We start from the raw sequence: 15,131 nt of genomic DNA on the forward strand, positions 1-15,131 counted from the left end.
CTGCCTAGTGGCGGGCTCTGCTCGATATTTTCATGGTAGCTTCTGACTATAGGTTCCGGGCTCTAGAAAGTAACTTCGAAGCTCAGAGGCGCTCAGAGTACTAAAGGTCTTCTCGAATGATTACTCATTGTATGCCCCTCCAGATGTGGGAGACTTCCCATTATCTCTGCCAGTATGGACAAGGGTGAAGGATCACAGGCGTTGAAGTCCAAAACATCTGGAGGGCCACATAATGAGCGACCTTTGTCATATTATCTTCGTAAAATAATGCAACATGATGCATATCTGTAGTAGTTATGATATCACTCAGTGAAAGAAAATACCAGGAGGAGGATTCACAAAGACGTTACTAGGAGTATTTCTGACTTAAACCTGGAAATAGCTATTCATTGCATAAAGAAGTTACTGTCAGTAACTTTGACTTACGCCTGACTTACTGTCAGTAAGACAGGCATACGTCCACCTGAGTAGCTGTTAGTTAACTTGCAACTTAAGCTACTCCTCTATTAAGCCTGGGAAGCGTAAGTGAGGAGTAAAACAAATGTGCTCGTATTGACGTCTTTGTGACTCAGATAGCTCTCCACGGTTCTGACACAGTGGCTCATGACAGTAACTTTTTCAACATTTCACAGATCCCGGGGGAGAAATGTGCTAGTATCCTCGTGATCATCTTTTCAGCAGAGGTCAACTTACTTCAATAGACCCCAATTTCTAGATGGTCTTGCAACCCATAATCATGAGGTATTTTGTAAATACTGTTTTTAAATTCACAATAATTATTTGGTCGTGCCTTCCTGCAGAATACACACAAAATACTGCATTGGCTAAGTATCTCAATACATATGTGCATGAGCAATAAACCAGGCTACATTTGAAAAACCACCTGTTTTTTACCATTTCCACCGTACCCACACCTGGTCCCTGGTGTGCTTAACGCATTGTCTGTGCTCACGCGGCCCAAGTTTGTTTCAGAAATTCAATGGTAGTGTTTCTAAACTTCTCACAAATGATCACAGGCACACTGTCCTTCCTGTTCAGCATGGGCGTGGGCATAAACACCCAACAGAAAATACTTTTTCATTATCTGGTCCACAGTCAAATACTTGTAGTTTCATCATGGTTGCCCTTGTAGATGAGTATTATTATAGTGTTGGCATTTCTTGTTAACTGAGAAGTCTTGTCATTCACAACAAAGGGAATTGACATAAGCAAGGGTGCTATCACCTTGTACACAAAAGATGTATAGCTAATTATTATGCCGAAGCGTAATTGTTGTTTTGAAAGAATCAGAAGGGTGGCAAGAGAGCAGGGAGAATTGGATCTCTCTCCTTGCCTTTAGCTCTCATTGGGCCAATGAGCATCTCAGACTAAATTGAAAGACAAGGACTAGGAATTGATTTCATATCCACATTAAATAAAATGCCAAACATGTTACATAATGACAAGGATTTTTTATGGTAAACATAGTGTGCATGAAGTATGGTACAAGTACATCAAGTGAACAGCTATGATCCATCCCGGCACTATATTGTATCTTTAGCCCGCCCGGGTCTCACATCGCTTGGACATGATGGTAGGAATAACTCACATGGGAGTATGCCGGTGTCACTGACGAAGGTCCGGAGGTTAGGTAGGACTTGTAGCCCTGCACAGCATTAAGGATTTCCAGAGGGATCTGTGAAGGACAAAGAAATACATCTGATCAATGCATGCAGCACGAGATTGAAACATTTGCTATCCAGCCACCATTCATGATAACAAAAACAGAGCAAGGTGGATGTGTTCTACTGCAAGTTAATTGTACGAGGTGATAGGCATTAGAGCGCTCAGCTGAAACTTGCTGAAAATATTGTCCCTCCCGTCCACCAGGATAAAAACTTACCTATAAAGAAACATGTTTGCTCAATCATTTATACTGCCCATTGATTGTTCATCTCTGTTATGTGTGCTAAATCTTTCAAGCCAGATTAGTCCTATGGTTCTGCAGCATGTTTTGCATATATATTTTTATTAAATCAAATGCCACACTCTTGATCACTCTTGAAGATATATTAGCAAATGGAAGTCATTCTTGACATCTCATCCAATCAGAATGTTAGGAATGCAGTCAATATCTACTGGTATTGACTGGATGCCAGGCATTCTGATTTCAGACACAGCCAGGGAAGAAGCACACCGGTTTTATCTGCTTTTAAGAAACAGCAATATTTTCCCAGCAATGTTGTTTTCAACAAGACACTCCAACTTAACTTCAACCATAGTGAAAGCTAAAACATGGAACTATGCTTTCACTTTTCTAAAAAAAGACGTTCACATTGCCAGCTTATTCTAAAACTGTTCTAGTTTAAATGAAATGGTTCCCTTATAGAGACAACCTATTATTTACATTTTACATAATAAAAGCCATTGAATCTTGTAACATGTTTTGTGCACTTTCATTAAGTTTTATAGACCTAGCCCTCAGGCCGTACCGGAGTTATGGGCCCTGAAAACCGTGTTAAAGGGCCGAGAGCAGCAAGGGGGTTTGACAAGGTCTTCAGGGCCTATAGCTCCCTGAGGGGGTGGTCTATAAAGCAATTATGAAGTTATCTGTGACTGAAAGTTCTTGTCGAATTTTTCAGAATACATTGAAAACTGAAACAGCTAAGCATCTCTTAAATGAATGTTCTAATATGGGGCGACACAGATTTGCTGTTTGGGTGACCAGGTGCATAGTCTGGACAGCATCAGGGAACCTGATTTCTGGATACATTGATTAAACAATACCTCCAATTCATTTTGCATGGCACTATAGAGTCTGGTTAGAGGAAACCCGTAAAATTACCAAGAGAATAGGAATTTGGTGTAACTCAATTAAACCTGTTCATGGACCCCACACAATTATTAACGATGTGAGAAGGATTTTGCTATATTCATTAATATTGGGAAGATGATTTGAGCTATTGCTTGAGTTATTGCCTGAGTTATTCTTAATCATTTAGCAATTGGTTTTGTTTTTATGAATTATATCATATATTTTATATTTAATATATGTTCTTATGTTTTTATGTCATTTTTATAGTGTTTGTTTTGTAATGTGTAATCAACTAAAATACATTAAATAAGTAATTAAAGCAATTATCATCATTTAGGGCGGAGGTTAAACAAAATAAAAATGAAACCAGCCGGGAGTGGTTGCTGGGACCCGGAGTGGTTGCTGGGAACTGGCTAGTTCCCAGCAACCACTTAGAGCTGATGAGGATGGTGGGCCACAGCTAACATTGAAGCTGGACCTTGCGGCCCGGTAAGGTGAGTGACTGGCAATGTCTTCCAGATGCAACCTGATGAATATTCAGTAAGGGGCAGTGACATCGGCACCCCACCTTAATTTAAGGGGGGAGGGTTGGGGGACAGGTAAGTCACTGTCAGGTGTGGCCTTGGTGGGATGTGTGGCTCTCAGCATGGCACTCTCTCTTGTGGATGGGAACCACACTGAGAGCCCTGCCTCTGGTCCCGATATTGAGAAGAAGACACTCTTTTGACATGGATGTCATTTAGGGGTTGCCAGTGGTCACATCTGCGACCACTGAGGTTTCCCTTGCTACACCTGTGGTCTCCCTTGCTACTCCTAAAACAAAAAAATGACATTTTTTTTTTTAATTGAGTCTCATGGGCTGTGGCCAGCAGCATGTGGCTCTTTGTTTCTGGAGTGGCTGTTTTTCTAATAGCTATAGCAGGTATGATAGCTCAGTGAGTTGAGTGCTGGCCGATGCAATGTGTGTGTGATCTGGAGGTTGCAGGTTCCACTCCCGGCAAGGTCAACTCAGCCTTTCATCTTGCTAAGGTTGATAAATGAGTACCAACATGGGTTGGGTGATATTGTAGGAATATTTGTTCTATATGAAGCACTAAAGCGTAAGTGCTATCTAATAACACATGGTATCGTTCGGCATTGGACATCTGCTTGCATTCACAGTAATTTGGTAATATGGGCCTATACGCAGCGGTATTAACGATACATATGGTGATCCATTCTTGTATGAAATGTATATGGCTTTACAGTGATATCGTAACCATATTTTATGTAGTGTACAATACTATGTGATGCCACTTCCTGTTTTGTCAAGGGGAGAAAGGTTGTGTTCCATCGCTTCCCGTGATGTCACTTTGGGGTGGGGTCAAATGACATCACTTCCTGTGATGTCATCAGAGGTCAAGGGTTGTGGGATATCACTTCCACTAGCCCTGGCATTTTGGTGAAATGACGTCCCTTTCTTTTGACCAAATTCCATATCAGCTTTTTATCCTGGCATATTACCACAGTGTGATTGCAGCTTTACACTTCCACCACCATTTAGACATTCACTGTGAAGATCTCAGATATATAGTAGCATATCAAGAAACGTTAAAATAATGGATTTACCCGTAATGTAATGATTTCCAATTAACTTTTGTTATATCCATTTCAAATTAATAGTTCAGTATCAGCGGCTTTCTATTCTAATTTATTGTGCTGATTCTGCTATATTCCGAAAAGTATTGCATGATTCAATAATTCATATATGAAAATGGATTGCCTGGCTTATTCAAAAGTCGACTCCTTGCACAGGCACTGACCACTTGGATAAAGTGTGCGCCTAAAATGGCTGCCATCACTCCTGGCGACGTGCGTCTGAAGCTAGTCACCTTGTCGAAGCTTCTTGGAGATGTGATATGTTTTCTTGTTTGTAGCTATCACAAGATGGCTGACCACATCTATTTATGGGAAGATGGTACAGTTGTTAGCTGCAATCTAGGCCATTTACACAAGGCAGCCTTTAGCCAAGTACCTCTTTCAGTGATTTGAGCAATGTTTCTTTCTTGGTTTCGTGGGCTGGGAAGTTGGAGTGAGACAGGGCTGCTATTGACATGGTAGTTTGTCTCGTGGGTTTTACCATTCATTTTGGCCTGGGCGTTACCTTCCAGATTGCAACAGGTCCCAAACACTCTTAGATAAGGGTTTACAGTTGCTTGACTTCAGATTAAAGCAGTGCCAGCTCCTCCAAATGCTTTTAAGATGTATAAGATTGTATGGTCCCATGTAGAGCCCTGTGTACGTAGATAGAAATTATGTATTTATGTTTTTTATTTTTTCTTAGTGCCCATGATTTAGAAAAAAACCTGCACTGGCAATTTCAACAATTCACACATCATTACACAACCTTGCTATTCTTGGACAGGGCTTCAGCTAACAAATAACATTTAGAAAGAGTAGTGTGCATGTCCCAGCCAAATGACTGATTGTAAATACAGAACGTGAGTTCATATGAATGCAATTAAAAAGAATATCCGTACCCACATCCTATGTATAATTATCTTTGTGCAGCAGTGAAGGACAATGTGTGCAGGAGGGAATTGGAAAGAGTCCTTAGGAATTTGTCTGGAAAATGGAGATCTCTTTTTCGTGACATCATGAAAATGAACTAAAAAAAGGAATATTTGGATTCCTACAGCTATGTGAATTTTATCAGGCCTTCACATAGGCAAAGCATGACCCCCTCACTTGAAGAATTGGGTTGGTTAATGAAAAGACTCAAAGCTTTTTACAAGCCTAATAAAAACAGCCAGGGTTGACCTAACAGACCCAGCGCTCAGCCAGGGTTGACCTAACAGACCCAGCGCTCTGCGTGAGAAGGAGCTATCAAGAGGTGTTGGGGAAAAAGTGGGTCATTTCTGATTCTCTGCTAGTTTGGCAGAATCCAAATGCAAAACTTCAGGGGCTCACACTGAAGGTCTCAGTGGTTCCAGGATAGCCTAACAATGCTAGGTTAGCTTCTGTAAAGGAAGACCATTGCCCATTTCCAACCTCTCAGACCAAGATGTGACTTGCCATAGAAAGAACTAGTGCATAATTATCCAATTAATTGCACCCACACAGGTGTAACGAATTGGATTGTACTCTGCAGAAGTACAAGGATGATTAGGGGCTAAAAATGCCCACTCAGCACTTACACTGCTACAAAGAGCTACAAAGAGCCAACACAATCCTAAAGGTAAACAGGCATATTAATGAGATTCACCTTTTTCCGCCTTTTGTGGTAACATGGGACGAGGGAGGGCTATGGGCCTCATTACGACCTTGCCGGTTCGGAAGCCAACTCATGACAAAGGAACCGAGAATTAGCAAGGATGGCACAACGTAGCACTGGAGTGTCCTGGTGGTTCGAACGTGTTGAACGGTTCTTGAAAACACAGCACTTCATTTGAGAACACGCTATGATCCCAGCTGTCATGGTTCTCAGGATGCTGTGAGTCCAGGTCCAGGGCCTCAGGAGCTAGATTAGTCCTTTTCTCATGCTCTTAAACCCAGGAAAGGCTGACACACAACTGCAGGGGTCCATCAACATGGTGAGGTCCCAGGTACCGCTGTGGCTGGTGGAGGGGATGGTGCTTGTCCCAGCAGCACGTCACCCCACTGGTCCCTGTGGATGTTTAGGGGACAGAGCTTCCCTCTGCCTTAGACACCCACTCTGCACATCAGTGGGGGAGGACTTTGGAAAGATCAACTCTCCCAACAGATGTCCAATTAAATGTTTGTGAAAGGTGAGAGTTCAAGATATTATTCCAAGATGATTCAAAGAAGTGGTGGGAGACCTCTTCTTTTAAAGATAGTAAGTAGAGAGAGAGAGACATAGAGCAACAAGATGGTGGAAGTCTTTGTTCACTGTACACAGCCCTGCTGTCTACTCTAACCACGCCCTTTCCCTTCTCACTAGTATCAAAGGCCTTTAGAACTGCAGCACCCTGGTGTGAGGCTGCTCCCTTTGAATGGGTGATCTTTGGATGTCTGGGCCCAGGACAGCTGCCTGTTGTGTGACTGTCTCTGGTGGAGGGTGTTACCTGCCCTCACAAAGAGATCAAAGGAGAGGCATGGCCATTCAGGGTAATTTTCCTGTCATTTGGCAGGCTCAACCCTTCTGGGCAGAATAAACATCATCTTTCACGGCTGAGCTGGGTCACAGGACCTGACACGTGTGATATCAAATTGAATGTGGCTGCAATGATCATAGGTAGTGTCATGCACCATGCCTTAACTCAGGCATAATTCGATTTTAAATTTTAACCTGCCACAATCATGGCCTAATTATAATGATCTTACTTTGGTACAAGGGGGCATATCTTAAATGCAGCCCCTGCACTGCAGAGACTTGGCTGTCAATGCAGCTGTCAAATGGGAAACTGTGACCACGCTGTCTCTGTGCCACTGGTAAAGCAGGCACTGCAAATCAGGAAACTGATGCAACAGGACCCAGGTACAATCTATGATTTTGGCATGGAGTCAGGGTCGGATTGGCCCCACGGCCTTTCGGCCCGTAGCCAGGCTGAAATCTTCCCTTGGGTGTGGGGGCCAGTTTCTGGCCATGCCTGGGCCGGTTTGGAGGAAAATAATTGAAAAAAATATATTTTTTGTTTTCAAATTTTTATTTTTTTTTCAAAACGCGTTTCATCCTTCTTAGGTCAATAAATGAGTCCCAACACAGGTTGGGTGATAGTGTATGCATATTTTTTCTATAAAAAAAGCTTAAGTGCTATACAATAACATATTATCATTTGGCCTTGGACGTCTGCTTGGATTCCCAGTAATTGTGTGTACTTAGGAGCACTGCTATTTGATGCCACTTCCTGTTTTGTCAAGGGTTGAAAGGTCGTGTTTCATCACTTCCCGGGATGTCACTTTGGGGTTGTGTGAAATGACATCACTTCTGGTGATGTCATCAGAGGTCAAGGGTCATGAAGCGAGGGGTGGGCCACTTTTTTTGAGGCGAGGGGTGGGCCACTTTCTTTGTGTGACCGGGCCTATTTCTTGTCCCAGTCCGACCCTGAATGGAGTGGACGAAAGAGGAATCTGATTAGCAGATTACCCATTCAGAGGTGGAATTACCCATATCATTTTATTAAATTGATAAAAAAATAAAACAAATCCAGGGCTCCTAAACCCTTGCCAAATGGCAATAAGTCACAACAGGATGCAATTTCCATCTGATAAAATGGCCATAATTGAACTAATAGAGTTGATGATGTATCAGGGTAATATCACCCTCTTCCATTGACAACGTTAGCAGGGAAAAAAGGGGTCTCCTTCTTTGGCTGAATACGCTCTAAATGCTCCAACTGTGAGTCAGAACTGGACTGAGCAGTCCCAGAGGAAGAATTGCTCGTACATTTAGAAGTATCAAAAGGGCTGGTCTAAGCCTTGAATTAATGTACAGCCATAGACGCATCATTTGGGGAGTGCACTTGGACTTGAAACGTGGATAGGAAAGTGCTGGAAAGTGGCCAAACAATTATACTGTGATTAAATCAGTGGTCTTGGAACCGTTTGGCTGCCCCCTTCCCTCAGCAGTGGCAGGAGAACGTCAGAAGGGGTAAGGGAGTACAAGGCTCTATCAAATGGAAGGACGGGGTTTGCGTCTAATAGAAAATGCATAAAAACCTTTGGAAACCCTTGATTTAAAATATGGATTTTAAGACTTCTTGAGGAAATTAAATACAGAACATCACCCAAAGCATTCACAGTTTTGATTATGAAAAGGATGTTGCAGCAATTTTTAAATAATAATTCTCCCATTCCGACCATACACCTTTTCTGCCTTCTTGACATGAGATGACAAAACAATGCCTTCACAGCTCTGGCTTTTCACATGCAGTGAGAAATTCTTTGGTGCTTGTATGCTGATTGCACAACCGCTGGTCGTTTCAAAAGTGTCGCTTGTCCACATGAACACAACTCTAATTGAGATGAACAAAAGCACTTGCTCAATTCATTTATTCATTTTTGTCATTTGTATTGAGCCAATCACCATAATTATGGTCCCAAAGTGGTGTTTGGTTGAATGCTGTCAGAGGGACTGGAGTCCAAATTTGGGAGCATTGGCAGGTGCTAATATGCATGTGTGCATGTCAGTCATTACAGTTATGTGAGTGTGGCCAAGACTCTACTAGACACCCATGTCTGAACAGCGTGTGGATGGATGCAGCAGAGGTAGACTATGAACTAAACAGGTTGGTTTGTGTTTAAGGCGATAGAGTTATGTGGTAAGCTACAATTCGTTTTTTTGTCTTTAGAGGTAGCTTCATTCTTATGGCAAAGGCACTATGCAATAGTTTTTGTTTTATATGTGAATGCAGGGTGTTTAAATGTAACCTGCGCCTTCCACTAAGTTATAAAGGTGCGGGTGCAAGGGGAGAAAATGGGTTATCTGTACAACCAACAATGATTGCATCCTGGGTTCGATCTATGCACAGGAGCAGTGCTATGTTTCACAGGCGAGCTATGTGCTAAATGAATGCATACTACCTACCCTCTGAGAGGGTCGTAGAGTGAAAAATTGACATCTTTAGTTCCTTCTAGTGCGAAACAAGGTCCCCATTTCATGATTACATCCCATGGCATGGCACACCCTCCTGTGCGATGCTTAAGAGTTACATGCAGTGCCAGCCACGCGCAAGGGATCCAAAGTGCCACCTTGTCCTGCTCATGGGTGATCAGAGTGATTTTCCCAGGGAGCATTTTCAGTGTGATGCATTGCCCACCCTCCAGGCCCATATGAGTGCAATACCCAGCCCACTGTCAGGATGTGTTCCAAGTGCAAGATGGAGGAATACCTGCATGAATCCTCCATGTATTGCTGGCGGCCCCCAAGGAGGGGCTGGAGGTGGCAGATCAAAGTGGTTAATTTTATTTTATTTTTTTAATTTGTCTATTGGCATTTTATAGTGGTATCAGTCACATGACATTCGAATGTGCCTTACACATGTAAAGATAACTATGCATTTTAAACTTAACATAAACATTATAATAAACAACAATAACTGTCTCCTTGTTTTGTTCGTGTATTTCGGTATCCCATGTCCTGGGGGTGTGGGGGGGGGGAATAATCAGGCAGTGCAAAGAAGCGGGGGGGGTCCTCAGGGGGCCGACATTGTCCACGGTAGCTTCATCTTGGTTGCCCTTGTTTGTGCTGTGGGTATGTTTTGTCTGAGGTCTTTAGTTCATGGGGGCTTGTCATCAGAGGGGTGGAACATATGTCTGGTGAGTTCTTTCCATGCCCTGCTGGAGTCATCAGTGGACCTGGCGACGCATTCCTCCCAAGCCGTGGTCTCGGCTAACATCCACCGTTCCGTTTCGCTGTGCCATATGTTATACTGAGGTCCCGCAGGTTTTTTCCATGACATGGCAATGGTTCTTTTGGCCAGTATGCACGATATGTCCATGATTCTTATCGTGTGCTTGAGCTTGGCTAATCTGGGGTAAGTTCCTAATAGGCACTCCTCAGGTGTTCATTTATATTTGGTCATGCCTGCTGTCTCGCACGTCTGTTTTACTTTGTCCCACAGTGTCCTTACTTTGGGGCATTCCCACAGCATATGTATCAGATCAGCTTTTTCCCCCATGCACCAGGTACAGTTTGGTTGTGCTTGCTTGTTGAATTTGGCTATTCGGCTTGGGGTTAGGTAAGTTCGGTGCAGTGCGTTCATCTGTATCTGTCGGAATCTGTGGTTTCTGGACACCCCTTTGGGGAATGTGAGCGCTCTGTTCCACTCCCCCTCCGTCATTTCTCGGCCTATGTCCACTTCCCATTTATTTTTCATTTCCATACTCCGGGTTTGGGTGTGTCGCTCAGGTGGCCGTATATTTAGGATATTGGTCTGTTGCCCTCCCCTAGGTTGTATAGCAACATTAAGAATGGATCCGTGTCCGGTTCTACAGGCCATGTGTCCCATTTGTGTCGTGCTGTGGTGCGGACTCTTTGGTACCACAGGAATTGGCCAGCGTGGATGCCTTCTTTTTCTTGTAGTGAGGCAATCTCTTTGAAGGTGCCCTCTTCATACAAATCCCCCCAAGTGTAGACCCCTTCCCTTTCCCATAGTCTGACTTGTTTTAGGTCCGTGACCGTTGTGCATAGGTCTGCTATCAGTGGTACTTCTGGTGCGTAGGGGTTCTGTGAGTGCGTAAGCATTTTCGCTCTGCACCAAATTTTCTTCCCCAGGGCGACTAGGGAGGGTATGTTTCCCAGTAGTTGTGAGGGTACCCAGGTACCCAGATCAGTTCCTTCAATTGAAACGGGACGATCATGGCTTGCAGCAAGGGCGTTTCAGATGTGGGCTCGTCGGCTAACCATTTGGTCACAAAGCTGGGCTGGGCTGCCAGGTAATATTTTTCCAGATTTGGGAGCTAAATTCCGCCCTGGTTGTATGGTAGAACTAACGCTGACAGCACTATCCCGTGTCTGTTTTTCCCCCATAAGAACTCTCTTATTATTGTCTCAAGCAATCGGAAAAAGAGTTTGGTGATGTAGTAGTGCACATTCTGGAACACGTATATGAACCGTGGGAGAACAATCATTTTGACTATCGAGGCCCTACCCATCATCGATAGTGGGAGTTTCGCCCAAAAGTTCATTGATTTGCGCAGAGTTGGGAGTGCTGCCTTTGTGTTGTGTTCGTGCATCAGTGCAGGGGTGTGCATTATTTGGACTCCGAGATATCGGAATGAAGTAGTCTGCCATTTTATCCCCACTGCCGGGAGTGCCTCCATGTCCTCGTGTTTCAGGGCTGCCAGGGGAAACAGGCAGGATTTTGATTTGCTGAATTGGATTCCAGAGACCCTAGAGTAATTGTCCAAAACTTTGAGCATGGTGGGCACATTGTGGTGTGGGTTTCTGACATATATAAGGACATCATCCGCATAGAGTGAGATGATGTGGTCTACGCCTCCCAGCCTTATGCCCGCATCGAAAAATTGCTTCCTGAAGTAGATGGCTTTGGGCTCCAGTCCCAGTATGTACAGCACTGGGGATAGTGGGCAGCCCTGTCTGGTCCCTCTGCATATGTCCCAGGCCTCTGACACGTGTTTCCCGGATTTCACCCTTGCTCTTGGTTTAATGTATAGTATTGTAATCCATCTAGTAAACCCAGGTCCGAAGCCGAATTCCTTGAGTACAGACACTAACCACTCCCAATATATGGAATCAAACGCCCGGTACAAAGCCGGTCTGGTCGGTGTGTATTATGTCACCTATTATTCTGGACAGCCGCTTAGCTAGTATTGTGGTTAAGATTTTCACATCATAATTAAGCATCGCGAGTGGGTGGTTGGAGGCGCATAGGTCTGCCGGTTTGTTGGGCTTAAGGATCGGGACCACAAGCGTTTCTCTCATGCTTTCAGGTAGCATCCCCCTCTCGTATGCCTCTTGGTATTCCTCATGTAACAGGGGTCTCAGGGAGGACTCATATGTTTTATAAAACTCCGAGGGTAATCCGTCAGTGCCAGGTGCCTTGCACGTGGCCAGGGGCCTAATGGCTTTGGTTATGTCTTCGGGCGTGATTTCTGCTTCAAGTGTGTTGGCTTGCTCAGGGGACAATCTGGGGAGCCCTATCTCATCCAGTGTAACCATTATCTGTTTTTGGGTGACCTGGTCTTTATGGGAGTATAAGTGTGCATAGAAATGTTTAAAGGTGTCATTTATGTTCTGCTGTGCGTGGTGTATGTTCCCCTCTTGATCTCGCAGTGAGGTGGTAGGGTGTCTGGGGTGTTCCTTTTGGCATAGCCAGGCCAGTAGCCTGCCTGGTCTGTCCGCCTCTACGTGTGCTCTATTTGTTTTGGCGATGTAGTCGGACTTTTCTAACCTGCTCCATGCAGTTGCAGTCTTCTCTCTGAGTTTCTGGAGTTCGGCTTCCCTCTGCTGGGTGCTTGTGGGGGTGGCCTCCAGCCTTTCAATCTCCTTCTCCACTTGGTCTAATCCTTTTCTGAGTAGTTTCCTGATACCCCCCGCCTTTGCAATGGTTTCCCCCATGTCACTATTTTAAGAGCGTCCCACACTGTGCTTATGTATTCTACACTGCCCTTGTTAACTTCTATATAGTTGTCGATAGAATCTTGTAATTCTTCTCTAAAGGCTGGGTCCTTCAGGGCTTCTACAGGCTTTTTCCACATGGGGATCGGGGGTTTGGGACCATTGTGGTTCCATGTCACTAAGAGTGGGGAGTGGTCAGAGACGGTTCTTCCTAAGTATTGTGCTCCTTCCACTTGGGGTAAGTGTTCCCTGCCTATAAGGATATAATCTAATCCAGTGTGTAGATTATGCGGGGACGAGAAGTATGAATAACCTCGTGTTGTTGGGTGTGTTTCTCGCCATGCATCCGCCAGGTCCAGCCTGTCTATCATTGCGATCAGGGCTGTTGTTGCTGCCGATGGGCCTTTCGATTGGGGTATGGACCTGTCCAGCGTTGGGTCCCGTATGCAATTGAAATCGCCCCCCCCCCCAGATAAACAGGCCGCTTCTGTGTTGTGCAATTCTGGGGTACAGTGAGTTCAGGTAAGTCGGTATGTTGTTATTGGGGAGGTAAGAGTTCATGATGCATATTGCTGTCTGCTCAATGTGTCCCCATAGCATTACAAATCTGCCTTCTGGATCTATCTCTGACTTGGCCAAGCGGAATGGGAGTTGTGGGTGGATCCAGGTGTAGACTCCTCTAGCATATTTAGAGTAAGTGGTGCCAAATCCCTGTCCCCCCCAGTGCGTTTGGAGTTTGGTCATGGAGTCTGCCGTACAGTGGGTCTCCTGTAGCAGTGCTATCATCACCCCTTTTTTCTATGTAGGTAGGCCTTGATTCTGTTTCTGCTGAGGTATGTACTCAGGCCCCTCACGTCCCATGTCATTATTTTTATTGCTCTTGTGGTCATGGTTGTTCGAAAGGGATATTACGGTTGTCCTGCTTCCCCATCTGAATTGTTCGTGGTCCTGGTTCTGGTATTGAAGACCCCGCCTGTGTGTAGGTTAGGACGCGGGCTCCCACCCGCCTTCCACTCAGTTCCTCCCCTCCCCCCTGTACCGCCTGGAGACTTACCAACAGTAGTAACGTTCATTCTAGTGAATCAGAACAGCAAACTATCCAACTTTGAACTGCCCCCAGCAGTTGCTTCCAACTTGCAGCGCTCAGGGGCTCCTGAGCCTTTTGGACCTTTCCAGGCCTCCCGGTGCGTGTAGTGTGTTGGCAGTTGGCCTACACGTTTTCTGGAGGGGTGTGTCGACGTCATCAGCGCACGTATAGGTCGGTGCCCTCCTGACCGATGTTGCTTTCGTAGTACTGTAGTTCTTGGTGCGGTCCAGTGGTTCTTTCTTTAATTGTGCGAGCATCGGTCATTTCCTGTTACTTTGAATGTTCAGTGGCCTGTGATCTCTTTCACTGTTCCTTCCTTATCATCTGCAAGATTGTTGTGTTCGAGCCACATATTTGCCGCCACAGGAGTTTCTAGGAAGATGGCTTTTCCCTTATACATTACTTTGAGACGCGACGGATACATTAGCATGTACTTGAGGTTAAGTTCACGTAATCTTGCTTTCACGGGGATAAATGAAGTCCTTGCCCGTTGCACGGTGGGAGTGTAGTCCGATTACATGACTATTTTGGCATCTTGTCTCTTGATTTCCCCTCCTTCTCTCGAGAATCGCAATATTGTCTCTCTGTCGCGGAAATTGGGGACTTTTGCAATCATTGGACGTGGGTGCGAGCTCGGGGAGGCCTTTTCTGCAGAGACCTGTGGGCTCGTTCTATCGAAAATCCTTGGGACAGTTTGCCGGCCCCAATTTCCGGCTGTAGCATTGTCTCTATAAACTCTGTCTCCATTCCCTCCGGGACCCCCAGGATTCGAATATTGTTGCGGCGGGCTCACCTTTCCGCATCTTCTGACCTAGCCTCTAGCCGCGCTACCTTCAGTTCAAGGTCCTGGACCTTAGATTTGAGATCATCCAACTTTCAATGTTGTCCTGTAGGGTGGCCTCCGCTGTGGTTACCCTTTCAGTAAGATTGCGGGCATCTTGTCTCATCAGCTGCACGTCCGATTGGACTTCGTCTATTTTGGTTTCAATAGACGTGTGTAGCGCTGCTATGGCCTGCAGTACTTGCGTGTTCGTAGGGTCTCTTTCTTGGGTCAGTGGTTCTTCTGTAGCCGCTGCGTCCTGCTAATGTTTGGGCCTGACCGTTGTGTAGGAGTCCATTGTTACGGTTTTTGATTTGCCCTTGGGGGGTGACATCTCTTGTCTCGGGGTATTCAGTTCACCACCTCGTGTCGGGGGTAGTTGCCCGTTTGCTCGCTGCGAGTTCAATGG

The 15,131-nt window shown here is 45.0% G+C and overlaps 1 protein-coding gene across 1 annotated transcript in view; it reads right to left on the reverse strand.

The window, feature by feature from the left end:
• The window catches only part of DOK6 (docking protein 6), a 2,936,428-nt gene that overhangs the window by 401,796 nt on the left and 2,519,501 nt on the right, over positions 1–15,131 (reverse strand). Inside the window, exon 9 of the mRNA XM_069620782.1 lies at positions 1,589–1,675. Coding sequence (XP_069476883.1) covers positions 1,589–1,675 — 87 coding nt within the window. The remainder of the gene's footprint in view (positions 1–1,588; positions 1,676–15,131) is intronic.

Source organism: Ambystoma mexicanum, chromosome 5q (genome assembly GCF_040938575.1).
Source record: "Ambystoma mexicanum isolate Mex_15411 chromosome 5q, UKY_AmexF1_1, whole genome shotgun sequence".
In the NCBI taxonomy this organism is placed as follows: domain Eukaryota; kingdom Metazoa; phylum Chordata; class Amphibia; order Caudata; family Ambystomatidae; genus Ambystoma; species Ambystoma mexicanum.